The following is a 15291-nucleotide window of genomic DNA, read 5'->3' on the forward strand; positions in this document are numbered from 1 at the left end:
AATGTGCAAATATGTAACATTCTCCTTTAAATCGCGCAGGTAGTGATGTGTAGAGGCTTTGTATGGAAAAGGAATGGAGAAGATGACTAACAAATACCTCGACAGAGGCTATCCAGAAAATATCAGTGCAGCGAAGGAAAGATCAAACTCAATCCAGAGAAGAACATCTACAGAAAAAACTAGAACATAAGGAGATACCCTTCCTATATGCATTAAAATATTCAAGCCAAAGTCACCAAATCACCCGCCTAATAAGGAAAAACTGGAGGATCACCCAGATGGATCCCCACTACAAAACTCTTCCCTGAACCACCGCTAATTGCCTACAAAAAAGGTAGACATTTTCGGGATCAGTTGGTCAGAGCAGAGCGCCCCACGGTACAACAACCACCTACACTCCACGCATAGAAATTTGGAACCTTTGCTTGTCTGCATTGTGGAAATTGCAATATCACCACCAAAGGGGAGTACATAAGACACCAAAGAACAGGTGCAAAAATTAATCTGAAACATTTTGCCACGTGTTACAAAGTCGGTCATCTATGCTCTGAGCTATCCATGTGGGATCTACTATGTGGGACAGACGAGAAGGAAAATGAAAGAGGTGCAATGAGCACAAAAGTAACATACGGACAAAGAATGAAGATCACCCGTGGCACGACATTTTACTACCAACAGAGACACAGTGGCACAACTACGCTTTCAGATACTGGAAGTAGTCACAAAAGCACCAAGAGGGGGCAATCATGCCAAAAGACTGCACCAGCGCGAACTATACTGGATTGACAAACTGGACAGTATGAATCCGTACGGAATGAATGAAAACTTTCACTTAGGTGCCTTTTTATAAATCATCACCTTAATACACACAATCAACCAACATCCTGATACAGGTTAAGCTTAAATGGTAGCTCATGGCCCATAAGGAAGAGAGCGAGTCAACCCACAACACAGTATTAAGGTTCTCTGATGCGATTTATTTGGATTCCTATTTTTTGAACAAATGTTAACGTGTAAATATAGGATGTACCAACTATGTTATAAATCTCTTGTCCATGTACATTCAACCTGTGTTCGAATATACAGAAAAAGATTGTGAGCATATGTGCCCCAAGGTTGATTTTAGAACTTACATACAGAGGTTCTTAAAGTACTAGCCACCATCTTCTTTTCATGTACTTACTTACCCCTGATGGACCTTCACCAGCTCCCCAAAAGAAACAGACACCCGGCCAGACATCTTATCCCAGGGAGGGACACTATATTGGTAGCCGTCTCTAACATGGATGAGCTACAATATCCATCAAAGTCCTTTGTCTAACTCCCATTGACAAAGGACTGACAGTACCCTATTTGACACTACTGCGTGCTATTATCCTACAAATTCCGTCAATCATTTATTGTGATGATGTCATCCTTCAATGGACTGTAATACACCATCAACCAGCATTTAGAATATACTGTACTTGCTTACCACAACTGTATAAATATACTAGACATCTTTAAAATCCCAGTATAGCTCTATTACGGCCATTAGCGCGACCGCGACACGATCACGTGGTGACGTCATCACATTCGCGTCGCCGGCGGCCATTTTTTATACTCACTCCGCGAGTCACTTAATGTAGCAGGTCTCGCAGTAAACGAGTGATTCCACCTAAGAAGGAGCCATAGCCCTCAACAGAGAGCGAAACAGAGAAGGTAAGTCAGGCAATGGATCTCAGACTCATCAGCCCTTAATCCTAGCACACAACGAATAGCACAATTTCCTATCATTCCCATTACCTTTTTGTCTCCCCAGATTAGGAGACTGATGGTTCCACAGAGCGTCTTTTCTCTGAAAGGCCTCGAACTATCACACTAACAAAAGACTGACTGGAGACCATAGCATCTCGTTGTTGGAATAGTGACTAGCGTATGGCAACCTATCGGCAGATAAACTGCCTGTACAAATTTAGCATTGATGATGCACTTATTCTGCATAAATCCTGAACTTGTATGCAACTAGAACCACAATTGGTTTTTTGGTTTCTCCATAGCCCTTTGAATACTCACAACGCTGAAAAACCGGAACCTGTGTTACCCATACTACTTTGCATGAAACCTAGAAATCAAGATAATGAAGGTACATCTCGCTCCTTGATTCCCACTATGATATTTCAGCTAATATGCCCAAATAGCTTTAATATTAAAGGAGATTCACTTCTATTTAGGTGATCCACTTTAACTGCTGGCATTACAGCACTAAAGACAACCTCGGGGCAACATAGCGAGGTAGGAAATGCTACAATGTATGACAGACTACAATGCATGAAGCATAGAATAATAGTTGTGAATATGAATCGCATATATTCTGAGAATTGTGATTTCTTTTATAGATATCCCGCCAACATTTACACAGAAGCCTAGAGAAAGAAGAAGCTTTTATGGACTTTAATTTTGAGAAATCCTAATACCCACTCCTGATGAAGGGATTTTTTCCCGAAACGCGTACAGTACTGTGTATCACTACCTGTGAGATTTAAGAGCGAATGTTACATATTTGCACATTTTTTTTATCTTATTTGAGTTACTGGCTTATAAATGACGATGTATACCAATACGTGAAACTGTAACCATAAAAAGAACAATATTTGTGAACAAACAAGTAGTTGTCTTTTAGAAATAATAGTGAAGACAGTTTACTTTAAACATTGATAAAAGATAACTTTTGGAAAACATCCCTATTTATGCCCAAGTTGTAGATTGACCTAAATTTCACCACGGCATCTAAAGATTGACCATTAGAACTATTGCCTGTACAAAAGAAATACATTTTTTCCTTAACAGGCCGGACCATACTGCCACATAGAATCCTTCGAAATGTATACCTTTTGACTGTCTGTTGGCAGTAATCGAGTGTGCAGGGGGCGCGAGGGGTCCTTATTTTAGAGTTTACCCTGCCACCAGTATGGGCCACTCAATCTCATTTCAGACCATGGATCCACATCTTTAATGCCACTGATGTGCTGCAATAACTGGCGTCACTTCAGCTGTCTAGAAGCACCTGGGACCTTAATCTGCTCTGTGCCACTGTAGGGTGGGCGCTGCAAACAGGCTACTGATGCAGCAGTACAAAAGGTGTTCACTGCGTTTGCCTTGAGCTTATGAAAGGGGAATCCGATCAGGAGATTACCCTTTCAGTGTTGCTTGCAACTCTTGCAGCAATTACTTCTGGAAGGTGGATAGGTTTCTCCAGTGCAAGTGCCATGGAGTCTAAAACTTCTGTAAACCATTTTAGCGTTTTTTCTTCTGGTGGAAGTGTCCAGGAGAGACTTGGGTGGTTTTATGGATTTGAATATGGTGGAGGGGTTTCCATTTTCTTTTCTCAATTGGGGCTAGATTTCTGTGAGGGCACTTTCTCGCACAAATCACAAAACAGGTATAAGGTGGCCATTCCAGGCAATGTGCACTGGGGGTGCAAATGCTGTTAACCAGAAACACAAGGCAATTTTCTGCAAAAAAAAAGCCCGAGTCAGTTGCCCCTTCATGTGTTGTAGGTGGATGCTGGCTAGGTGTGAGATCAGCGATTTGGCAGGGTTGGTATGGTCCTCTACAAATCAGATTAGTCCTAGTATGATCAGGTGCTTTGTTCTATTGCAAAGCTGGTTACAGCATCAAATCTCTGTCAGTCAGGTTGCATGTAGTAGTACAACTCCACCTTGACTCATGCTAAATAGAAAAGCCCACTCAAAAATAAACTAGTAACGGATAATGTGGGAAACCAGATAATATCCTGAAAAAAGACAAACTAAGACCAGAATCTCAGTGGCTAAAATCCCCCACCGGTATAAACAAGTGAACTTGGAAGAAACAAGAAAAAACAATCTTCAACAGATTGACAAGGCCAAGATTCTGAAACTTCTGGAGAAGCTTTTGCTGCCTGAAGTAGCAAAAGCAAGAAAGAAAACTACACCAACATTACTCCCACTAGAATACCTATGAATAAGTCACTGACACAAGACAACTGGAATTGAAGCAAACATCTTGTAGACATGGAAAGAAGGTGGACTACCATACGCCCCAACTCCTGCCCTGAAAAATGTTATCCCACCCAAAATGATCGGGGACCATAAAGAGGTCTTTGCCCCGACACTTACCTGTTTATTTTTTTTTTTTAACACCCCTTTCTGTGACAAATGCGTCCCAAATGCAATTCAGGTTGTCAGTTACCCCGCTGGTAAAAAAATAAAAATAAAAAAAAAGGCTGGATCCTAAGGAAGCCAACAATGTACGACCCATAACAAAACCCCAACTTTCTTTTGAAAATCTTGGTTTAAAAGTGGCCATGTCACAATTCTAGGCTTTTGTGGAAGCACACTGCCTCCTACACAACAGGCAATCAGGTTTCAGACCATCACATAGCACAAAGTCGGCTCTTGCTGACCTCCATACATGCTAACAGTTGATGAAGGAAAAGCTGGACTGTTAGTCCTTTTAGGACATTCAACCTCTACCACGAAAGCCCTCCTTATCCTGGAGGCAGTAGGTAACTGCTCGAAGAACACAACTGAATGGGTCCAGTCCTTCCTGCACCACATGTCTAGTATCTGCTGGGGGTGGTGGGTGCGTTCCATCAGCCGCCATCAATTGCAGCGTGCCTCAGAGAGCACGTCTTTCAATCTATACATTCAACCACCCTGTGGTCTTCGAGGCAATGGGCCCATTTTTTTTACCAACTACGCCAATAACACAGCTCAACCAACCTCCAATACATACATCGAGTCTTGGATGACCAGAAGCTGGATGTGCCTCAATGGAGGCAAAACCGAATTTATTGATCTTTGACTCAGCCCACGCTAGCAGCAAATAGAGCTCAGACTACCAGCTTTAAAATCCAGAATTAGATTATCTCAGTATATGATAGGTTATTTATAAAGCGCTTAATACCCAGAGACTCCTAAGCGCGGACCGAACCCGTGTTGCTCCGTGTCTTGCTTCCAAGGCGAGCACGTTGCCCCAAAAGCTATCTTCCTGAGACAACTGGGATAAGTAAAAAAACTGGGCACCCATTTTGAACCCTCTGAGCACAGATGCCCATGTTAACCAGGTCACCAAGAACTGTGCATACTACCTTTGGCTATTAAGAAACATCCAACCCTTCCTTTCAAGGAAAATAACTGACCATAGCCAGAGCAATCATCCTCTCGAGGTTAGATTACTGCAATGCCCTCGATCGGTGCAAATAACTCTTGCCTTCAAAAATGTCAAACTCTCCAGAATTATGCCGTTCACACTATAAACAGAATACCTAGGAGAGAACATATCTCCAGGTACAGAAAGGACCAACATTGGCTTCCTGTACGAGCGCACACAGCAAAGTCACCACCTTGGTCCACTGATGCCTTCATGGCTCTGCCCCTCTTAGATGTTTGGTGTCCAGCTACAAATGAACTAGACCTTAGCGCTCATCAAACCTGGCACAGGTGAATTACCTTAGCTTTAAAATGGGTTCACTGTGATGTTACCGAAAACAGGTTTCCTGATGGATTTACTGGGGAAAAAACTACCCCCCCCCCAATTCAGCTTCCCTATTGGTTTTATCCCCCACCACATACCAGTGTTAACCCCTCACAGATGTATATTTTTTAAACAATGTTTTTGATGTATTTGTTGCGCTAAAAATCCATTGGAAAAATGTTGGGGGAAAAAAAAAAAAAAAAAAAACCACACAGGATACCTTTCAACGCACCAATGACCAAGATCTTTCCCAGTCTGTGCAGCAAAAGCTGGAAGACAACACAGAGGTTGACAGTCTTCGATTAATTCAACTAGATAGCTGCATCCCTCAGGCTCTGCCTTGTCTCATGTCGTTCTTTTGGTCTGTAAACTTGTGTAATTATGTGCCCTGAAGCCATAAAAATTAACATTAAAGGAATGGAGGCAACATAGCCTACATGGTTTGAGCACAAATGTCGTTTTATTGAGTTGGGAGTCATAATGATCAGCTTTCATAGTCCAGAGACCTCAGCAAAAATGTAATCCAGTAGAGGGTATGGTGTGAATGGCTAGTAGTATTCATTGTATGCCATACACATGGGTGATTTTCCTGGCAGACACAAATGGCTGGGACTATAGGGTGGGGTCAGGGCTCAAAGATGCCTTAGTGAAGTATGAGCTAAGCAGTGTCCCGTTTGCCTGCACATTATGGAGTTTTCCATCAAACTTCCAGGATGCTGGCATGAATGGGGACTTCAGAGCCATCATGTGGGTGTGAGGCTTCTTCAGGTGGCAACTCAGACTCTTTGATAAGGAGGCGGTGGCATAGTCCTGCACATCTAGCCATCAAGATGAAAGCCCTCAGCATAGACACAGATGTCTAGCTTCCATAATGAACAAGGTCTCATTGTTGAGGTTGATAGTAAGCACCAACAAGCCTCTTGACAGCAAGTCACACTAATAATTTGACAAATGATGGCGGCGATGTGGTTGCGGATAAGTTCTGCTGGAGATTTGTGGTACCAATGGATGTTTCAAGAGCAAGAGTACACCCTTTGTTGTAGCCCCAAGGCAGAGAGGATTGAAGTGCCCCAAACGCTATGAAGGCTCAAAGATGCCCTCCTGGTCATTCAGATGCTTCACCCATCTGCGCAGCTGCTCAATGGAGACAGAGCAAAACATCAGAAAAGTACATCCGTTGGACATTTTCTTTGTATATTTCAAAACCAATTACACATTTATATTAAAAGGTTTAGAGCTCCTACAATGCACCGAACTATACAGCATCAATAAAAAATTAATTTAGTTTCCATGGTTGAAAGCTGCACTATCAAAATAATAGTCATTTGTTACTAAAAGTGACTATAATACTTGGACAGATTCTAGATAGAATATTGTGGGCAACTTTGCTCATAAAATAAGTAAATTTAAGAATATTTTGTTCCACTCAAAAGTCCCAAGACAAAATGCTGAAAACAAGTTCACCTTCCTTTTCACATGCTTCCATTTTAAAAATGTAATAGCTAAGCATTTACATGTAAAACAATTATAAAGCAACTTAAGTGAAAATGAAAAAAAAAGGATAACCAAAAAATAAGACAGCATATCAAATTAGGTAGGTAAGGTGGTTGACAAATAGTCAAATTGCCTAGAACTGCCGACTCCAAGTCAGTCATATACAGTCAAAAAACATCCATACGATGGTCATGACGTGAAATGTATTGTTAATTTGCAGTTCAACTAAACAGAATGATTAGTCAATGTACTTGATTCAATGGCTTGCGACACTGGTTAACCAACATGAAAAGAAATAATTTAATTAGAATTCCATACCTGAGAGAGACCACATTTCCCAGCTCGGCTGGTAAATTGCGTATTTTATTGGAGGATAGGTCCAAATATACCAGGTTGTGAAGCTTAGAAATGTCGGGAGGGATGTGCGATAAAGAATTGTCGCTCAGATGCAATGCGGTCAGATGATGCAGGGTCCATAAGGATGAGCTTAAAAATCGAACTCTTCCTGTAATGAAAAACAAAAGATTCGTTTTTTTTCTTAGCGTGCAAGAACATAAATTTACACATGTTGAATAGATTACTAAGCTTCACAGAAGAAAATGGAAATTTTCTGCAATAAATTTGTTTTTATAACAAAACCCCTCAAATCATGGCCGTTTTCATTGAATTAAGGAATACCGATTATCTTCAGCTAGCTGCTAAGACCGGAAACCGTTTGAAGGCTGTATTATTGAAAAGTGTTAAATAAGGATTGCCTCTGATTCAGCCTGTGATGCCAGGTTTGACCAAACAGCACAGAAAGCCTCAAACATTTTCAAAAATTCAGTTGAAAATAAAAAACAAGGAAACTGGTGGAGAAATGTGTAATGCATGTATAAGTGATGGTGAATTTAAGGCAGGTTGTTCCTGGCTCCCACAGCAAGAGTAAATTCCCCCAACCCCAATTACTCACCTCCATAACTACTCAGATTACCATTGGCAGGCTGCTTATGGATTCCATGAGGCAAGTGATAGTGGTGGTCTAAGATTATATAAGTAACTTACTTGCCCATTGCCCACTCTAAAAAAATAAAGGGATTAAAAAAAGCAGCAAGGCTAAAGACACTGAAAAAGAGCAGTCTTTAATACTCTGTGGCCAAATATAGGTCTACATTTCGCTAGTCTGGCTAAGGTATGCAGGTGGTTGCACTGTATACGGAATACTTCTCAAAGAAAGGCAACACCAGCCTTCCCGCTCGATGAGAGCTCTGTAGCACCCAGCAAGTCTTGTTGCATTTCCAGTGAACCATTGAATACACAACAAAATCTGTCTGGCAATATTGGGCTGCAAGTTCAGTATGAATGGCCCCATCATTTACATAACATTCTTACTTCAATATCTTTGTTTAGACAATCACTAAAAGCTCTATAAACATTCAAAGGTGGTGTGGAATGGATTGGTAATATGTAAAGAAATGGCATTGTTAACATGGAGATCTGAAAAACAGAAAGGATGTGTTCTCAAACATACTTTGTATAACAAATCATTTTTCCACACAGACTCTCCTAGCTCAAGTAATGGCCTCTGAGAAAGGCACTTCCAGAATAGATTACCAAAGTCAGGATTTCGGAAGGGGCTTGAAAGGAGACAATTACCTTTGACAAAACAATCTTAATCTCCCAAGAAGGAAAGGCCTTCGCGATAGTGGAATACATTTTTCCAATCCCACAAAGGTCTTCGATATGAAGGGAGTCCCGTGAGACTACACCTGCAAGTTGTCATATCAGGGAAATTCACTTATGGATAGCTATTAGAAATCCAGATATAGGCAACAAAAAAAAAGAATAAAAAATTAAAAACCCAAGCAAGTACCATTTAATCTGGTATAGAAGCCTTCACCTCTCAGACACAGTTCAAGCCTCCATTTTAAAGCATAGAACGATTTGGTAAACTGGTTTCCATTAGGGTCAAGCACTCTTCTGAAGTTTGCAAATGTCCATACTTCAGTGACTCCGTAGCCATGCCGGTTAGTACAGCGATTGCATGTTGCACGCCAAGCCACATCAAATGCGAGTCCCTCAGGGCTCTTGCACTGCACCCACTCTCTATAACCTGTTCACAAGGCCCCTGTTGAGCATTCTTGACGCCCTGTGTATCTCATACCAACTACACGCATGACACAGATGCTTATCCCACTCACAGGTCACTATGATGTACATATGAACACCCTCCCCACTATTTACTCCACGATCCAGTCCTGATGTCAGAAAACTGTGTGTCTGAACAGCGACAAAACCAAACTGTTGACTGGATTACCCACCACCCTGGGCAATATGGACAAGTAATACATGTCCTTCACCATTGACAATATACACATCACGGTATCCCATAAAACAAGACCATGGACGTCTACCTTGACTCCAATATGACCAGGTACAAACAGAAAATGTGGGTGCAGAGAAATGCAAGCAAGAGATAATTTCCTGAAATTATTTCTCACAAGCCAATTATTTCCAGGCCAGAATGAGGATATCATGCAATGCATTGCAGAGACCTGACAGCATACATTTCCAGTTGTTTCCTCATGCCTGACCTAGCAGTGGCATTTACTAAAACAGGAGTGGAAGAGTTTGATGGGAAGGATCACAGCAGAACAAAGGATGCATCCCAACTAAAATACAGGCAAATACTAGTTGCATGTATAGCAACTGGTTTGTTATTTGCTTTACTTTTTCCAGAAGAGATGGATAGTCTGGGGGGCTGGGGGCAAGGCAGTCAGGGACACAAATGGGATTTAATTTCATCTTGGCTTTGCAATGTAGTACGTTTGTGGGTACACTGTACAGCACAACGAGAAGACAGGAGAATGTCGGACTGATCAAGGAAGGTGGGGAATCTTGAGGGTGCATTCATGAAATGAGCCGCTGGTTCTGGAAGCTATTTTGTTCTCAGCATGTTGGAAGGCTAGCCACTGCCAGGCCCTTGGTTTTCAGTTTTGGAAAGATTGAGAGGGAAGGCCTAAATTAACATTAACATTTGTAATCTAATAAAATGTGTAAAACAATTTTAATACATTTCTCAGGGCTCAGAAGTTGCACTCACTAATGGCCAGTGATGGACTCTTGGCTAGTAATAACTGATCAGGGTCCCTTGTGGCTAGATCATCAAAACATGCTGCAGTTAAATTACCACAGCAATCCCTCAATTTGAGAATAGCTTTTTTCATACATTGCATATTTCATTGTATCAATACCATAATCATAAAAACAAAAATAATCAAACTGGATATACATCCTTATCCACAAAGGTACCCTAGTGCCATGTTTCTACAGTTGCAACTGGATTCACACAGTGACAAGATAAAGCAACCAACATTTTACAAAAACTTTAAGTGTGCTTTTTCAAACATCTTGGGAATAAACCTTTGTGTCCCCCCCCCTTCTAACACAGAGTACATTGGGCATTCTCATTTCATGCCAATAATTACCCATTTCACAAAGTATTGTCAGTGTTGTCGACAGCGTTTCAGCCTCATAAGCTACCAGGAATCTGCTTTGATGTGTTCCAGCCTTCATCAGGATGGAATATGGATAGGTCCCATCAATGGATTACTGTGTGTCCAGCACCTTATTTCATATTCGTACTTCGGAATCTCCCAGGTTTGTAGTCGCTCTAGGCTGCCAAACGCCTCCTCGGCTAGTAGTGGCCCTCTCATATGGCTTAGTTCCATTGGTTTGTGGTCCTGCTGCTCGTTCTCGCAGTGATAATGTATCAAGTAAGAAATTGTGTGCTGTGTGTAGGCATAGAAGTCAGATGTCAAGGGACTATGGCTGGCTAGTAGTTCTGCGACTTGAATTTGTTACCCCTGCATGTCTTATACTTTTCCTAAAATGTGTATTTCATTTACATTTCATTGACAAAGTAAATACTTTGCCATTATTCATTGGTTTATTTATTTTAAAGTTAAGTGTTATTAGCAATATTTTCCTTTCACCCCCCCCACGCCCGCCCTAGTACAGTTTTAAAATATTTTTCAATACCTTGATCGGGCAATACCTGAATATTTTCCATGAATTGTTACAGCCGTCGTATTTTCGTTTCTAGAGGCCATTCAAATTAGTCACTTTAAGAATTATTGAAATATGTTTTGCGCAGCCTGGTTATATTTTCTGATCAGCATTTCCGTCCCTCCACACAGCTATTTTAAATGCATCCCAATGGAGAATGCCACTTACATGGGAAATGTAGCAATGACTGCATAATATTGCAACATCAAAAGCATGAAACAAAAATCCTCAGAATGTGTCAATTCATGAAACCTGAAGTGATACACCAATGCATGAAATTGATGTAATCAATATTCGGTCCATTTCAGCATTTACCTAACCAACGTTCCAGCATAGTCAATCACCCCAGTTGGATTCATAGGTATACTATGCAAACACATAAAATTGTAATATGAACATTTGTTATATACCATTGGTATTTTTACTGCCAAATCTTGAGCAGAGCCATGACGAAAAGCAGAAGTACAAGGATGAACAGAGGATATACCACCTGATAAAATGGATTTCCAGAATCTGCCTGGTGGACAGATTTTAGAGGCGCCCTAGTAATAGTGAAGAGGGAAACGGAGGTTAGCCAAAATCGAGAGCATTCAAAGTTATTTTCAGGAGAGTGAGATTGGGGTCCATGCAATATTGAAATTTAGCCCATAAAGTATAAAAAACGCATTTATTCTATGCCTTTACACACTAAAAAATGAAACTCAACATATACAGTCATCATAGATTCTTACAATACATTCAAAATGCTTAAAATCAAGAGATAAGTACAATGAAGTAAAGATGGAACCAATTCAAGTGAATTCTAACTTCAGCAGTCCAAATTCTCCCCAGAACGTAGTCTCTGTAGGCAAGTTAATTGTAGTTGTGTTGGTGAGTTCTGTCAAGTGACTTCAATTCAGCAATCCCACTAAGTCAGTGCCTCGTCTGGGACACCCAAGGGAAGTCCTTATATGTTTATGACAAGTTATACTCTGGATGATAAACCCTTATATAATGCCCCTCTCTTTGAATCCCCCTGACCTCACTGAGCCAAAAAGTAGGTTTGTTTTGCAATTTAAAAGATATATTGGAAAAATATTATATATCACACTTTTATAATAAATTAATATTTGATATCACACTTAAGAATATGACAGTGAACAATGGATAATATTACAATTGTACGCTTATTACTTAGGAGTTGGTATAGGAAGGAAAAGGTAACTGAGAATGCTTTTATGGTGTCAAGGAAAAACAATGATGGAAAGAATGCAGGACAGAAAAACTGATAGGGTTTCACAAGAGATAATCTGTTCCCTTTTCCCCTGGTGGCAATTCACCTCCCCTCCCCCATGCAATACAAGGAGATGGAAGTAAGCACACAGTTTTCAGGCATACAATCACAATACAATACGAATTTCAGTTTCCCCCCCTAGCAAGCTTAGATCACAGGGATGATTTTAAAACACAAGCAAAATACTTTAAGTGTGATTTGCAAAGAATGGAAAAATATGCAAAAAATAGATTAATTCCCATAGGAGATTCAGGATAGGTGATATTAGTTCAAGTCACACTCGCGATGCTCAATGAGGGATTAGCAGGTTGAAAATGAATTTTAGCAGTTCAAGCAAAAGACGGCCATCTTTTACAGGAGCTAATTTTTCAATTTGCGGCAATTTTTCCGAATGCGTCGAGCGTGATTACGGAATAACTATAAGGCATAGAAAGATACGGACGATTTTGTGAAGGTAGTTTCTCGAAATGAATGTAAACTTCAGAATGACACTTTTACAGCTTTGAAATTACAGAATGAACACACGATTCCTATGATGCAGTTCTGGACAGGTTCAAATGGTTTGAATCAGATTATTTTAGACTAAGATTGGTTCTGGCACAGTTCTAGCTGAGTACTCACACTATAAATTTGAAATAGGCCGGCAAGGATCTGGTCAGGTTTGGACTGGACTCCGGGCGGTTTCTGGTACTGGTTCTGCTCAGAGCGATCTGGCCTGGGTCTGCTAGCGGCACTGCGGTCTGGGTCTCTGGTTCTGCTGGTCTGGATCAAGTGGATTCTATATACAGCATTGCTTCTGGGTACTGGCACAGGGTTCTAGGTAGAATTAAACAGCTCAGCCCGGCTGTTTAAATAATTTGCAAAAGACTTTGAGGACTGCTGAAAAAGTTCTGAAGTCTGGAATCTAAGTTCTGGAGATGGTCCTTCTGGATAGTGTCTGGTCCGGCAAAGCGCTTCGCAAGAAAATGGAAAATGAGTGTCTTGCCTGTCCAAAGCAGTCTCTTTATATGTTTTTTGAAAATGGGTGTGTGGGCATAACTAGGCCTGCCCCTCACAACTTATCATTGGCCAAGCTCTCCTTTCTCCCTTGAATGGGGGAAGGAATGGAGTGTAATCAGGCATCAATTTTATGGCATACAGAAATAACATTCCACTTGTCAATTTGCACACAAATCTATTTTTGATCCAAATACATATTTATCTATGTACTATTTTTCTATTATATCACCAGGTAACATTTTCTGTAGGACCAAACCATCCGATCCCTGTCTTTGTAAGATGTCGTGTCCACTTATGACATAATTCTGCCCTTTTCATCAAGAACACAACCTCTAAACTTTTCCAGAATTTACACAAACATGCACAAGGAATATGGGCATCAGATGATAAAGTGTCAGATTTTTAACATAGACATTTGGAGTAATACCTTATTTTCCACTACTACCCCCCAGAACATACCACAGAGTCCTAACACCTCTTGTGCACAGAAAAACAACAAGAATAATGATATTATATAATTTTGACAAGTCTGTACTATGAATTATCCATCTTTTTAAAATTATGCTCTGGCCCAGAGGGGTGTGGTTTCCCAAAGCACATGGTGGAATTTCTGGTTTATCCACTTCCTCCAACTCCGGTTGCTCACAGAGGCACTGCTCCTCCCAGTTACTCCCAAGAGGAAGCCATTTACGACCCCCCACTAATTTAACATTTGCCTGAGCCAAGGAAATGTTATTGTTCTGTTTCTCTGCTCCCAGGTGCTCCTCCCCTGAATCAGAGAGGTGTAATCTCCTTTTGGTGGGAACAGCAGACGGCAGCCAGGCCTGCGAATGCACTGGCTGGGTAAGTTTCAACTCCTGTCGGGGGTAGTTGTCGGGCAGAATTCAATCTCTTCAAGCCAGGCTTCAGCCAAATGTCACTTTTGTTCCCAGTTTTCTTCATTCAAATCAAACTTACAATTTTTACACATGCAGCTAGAACGCTGATTCTAAGTTTAAAACTATGACCTTTAAACAGTTGCAACCTATGTGACACTCAAAAGTAGGTCACTCATTTATTTTAAACATTTTGATTTTAGTGGTTTTAAGTCCAATTTCAGTTAAGCTGCTGACATCCACAGCTCAGCCAGTTTTGTTATAAACATTGTTTGGGCTCTTCATCTTTCCAGATTTTGTATGCACACAAGACTACATTCTGCCAAATGTCTGCTGGTGTTCAGTGAGATTTTTGAATATCTTGCAATGTTTAAAATAAGCCTTTTTAGCTTGCATTTCAGAGAAACAAAGGTGATTTCAAAGCGCTTTCTGAGCCAACAGGCACTGCTGTTTTTCCTTTGGCACCACGTTTCACTCATGGCGCTTCTGGCCCATCACGCTCGCACTGGTGGGTGGCAGGTCAGGCGACCATTTGGGTGTGTGCAAAAACTGCGTGGTTTTCCTGGATTCTGGTGCCATGTGGGCTTTTTCGGCCATCTTGGATTTTCTGAGCCCACAGCCCCAAATGTTGCAGCATAATAACTTGAACATGGGTCAAAACCCCTGACAGTTCAAAGCAGATATTCAACAAGGTTACTAGGTAGGTAAGCTGCGTTATCTTTCAGACGGTATTGACCAGGTTGGACGACCAAAAGGCAGTAGAATGGAATGTTAGGATGCAAAACGGACACGTTCCCAATGTTATCCTACAGTAAACAAGGGTGGGGGTGGAATCAAATGCTTTGCATTTACTTACCCTCCCCGCCAGACTCACTTAATGGGTTCACTGGGTGCTGGGGTGTTCTGGAGGTTAGATATCCTGCCGTTAGTTCATGCGAGTGGTGCCCAATAGCTGCGAGTGCAAGGATTCTCCAAGTCAGGTCACGATGCAACCCCTGGCCATGAAGAAAGCAAGATTCACCAATGCAGGCTATTTGAGGAAACTTCACAGGGGAGGAGGTGGGGGTGTGAGGGGAATTCCAGCGACGAGCACCACACAGCAGG

The 15291-nt window shown here is 41.2% G+C and overlaps 1 protein-coding gene across 3 annotated transcripts in view; it reads right to left on the reverse strand.

Annotated features, from left to right (window-relative positions):
• Positions 1-15291, reverse strand: part of CNOT6 (CCR4-NOT transcription complex subunit 6) — a 632403-nt gene that overhangs the window by 493845 nt on the left and 123267 nt on the right. For all 3 annotated transcript variants that reach the window (XM_069652648.1, XM_069652647.1, XM_069652646.1), the window contains exon 3: positions 7312-7498. In XM_069652648.1, coding sequence (XP_069508749.1) covers positions 7312-7498 — 187 coding nt within the window. The remainder of the gene's footprint in view (positions 1-7311; positions 7499-15291) is intronic.

Source organism: Ambystoma mexicanum, chromosome 3p (genome assembly GCF_040938575.1).
Source record: "Ambystoma mexicanum isolate Mex_15411 chromosome 3p, UKY_AmexF1_1, whole genome shotgun sequence".
NCBI lineage: Eukaryota > Metazoa > Chordata > Amphibia > Caudata > Ambystomatidae > Ambystoma > Ambystoma mexicanum.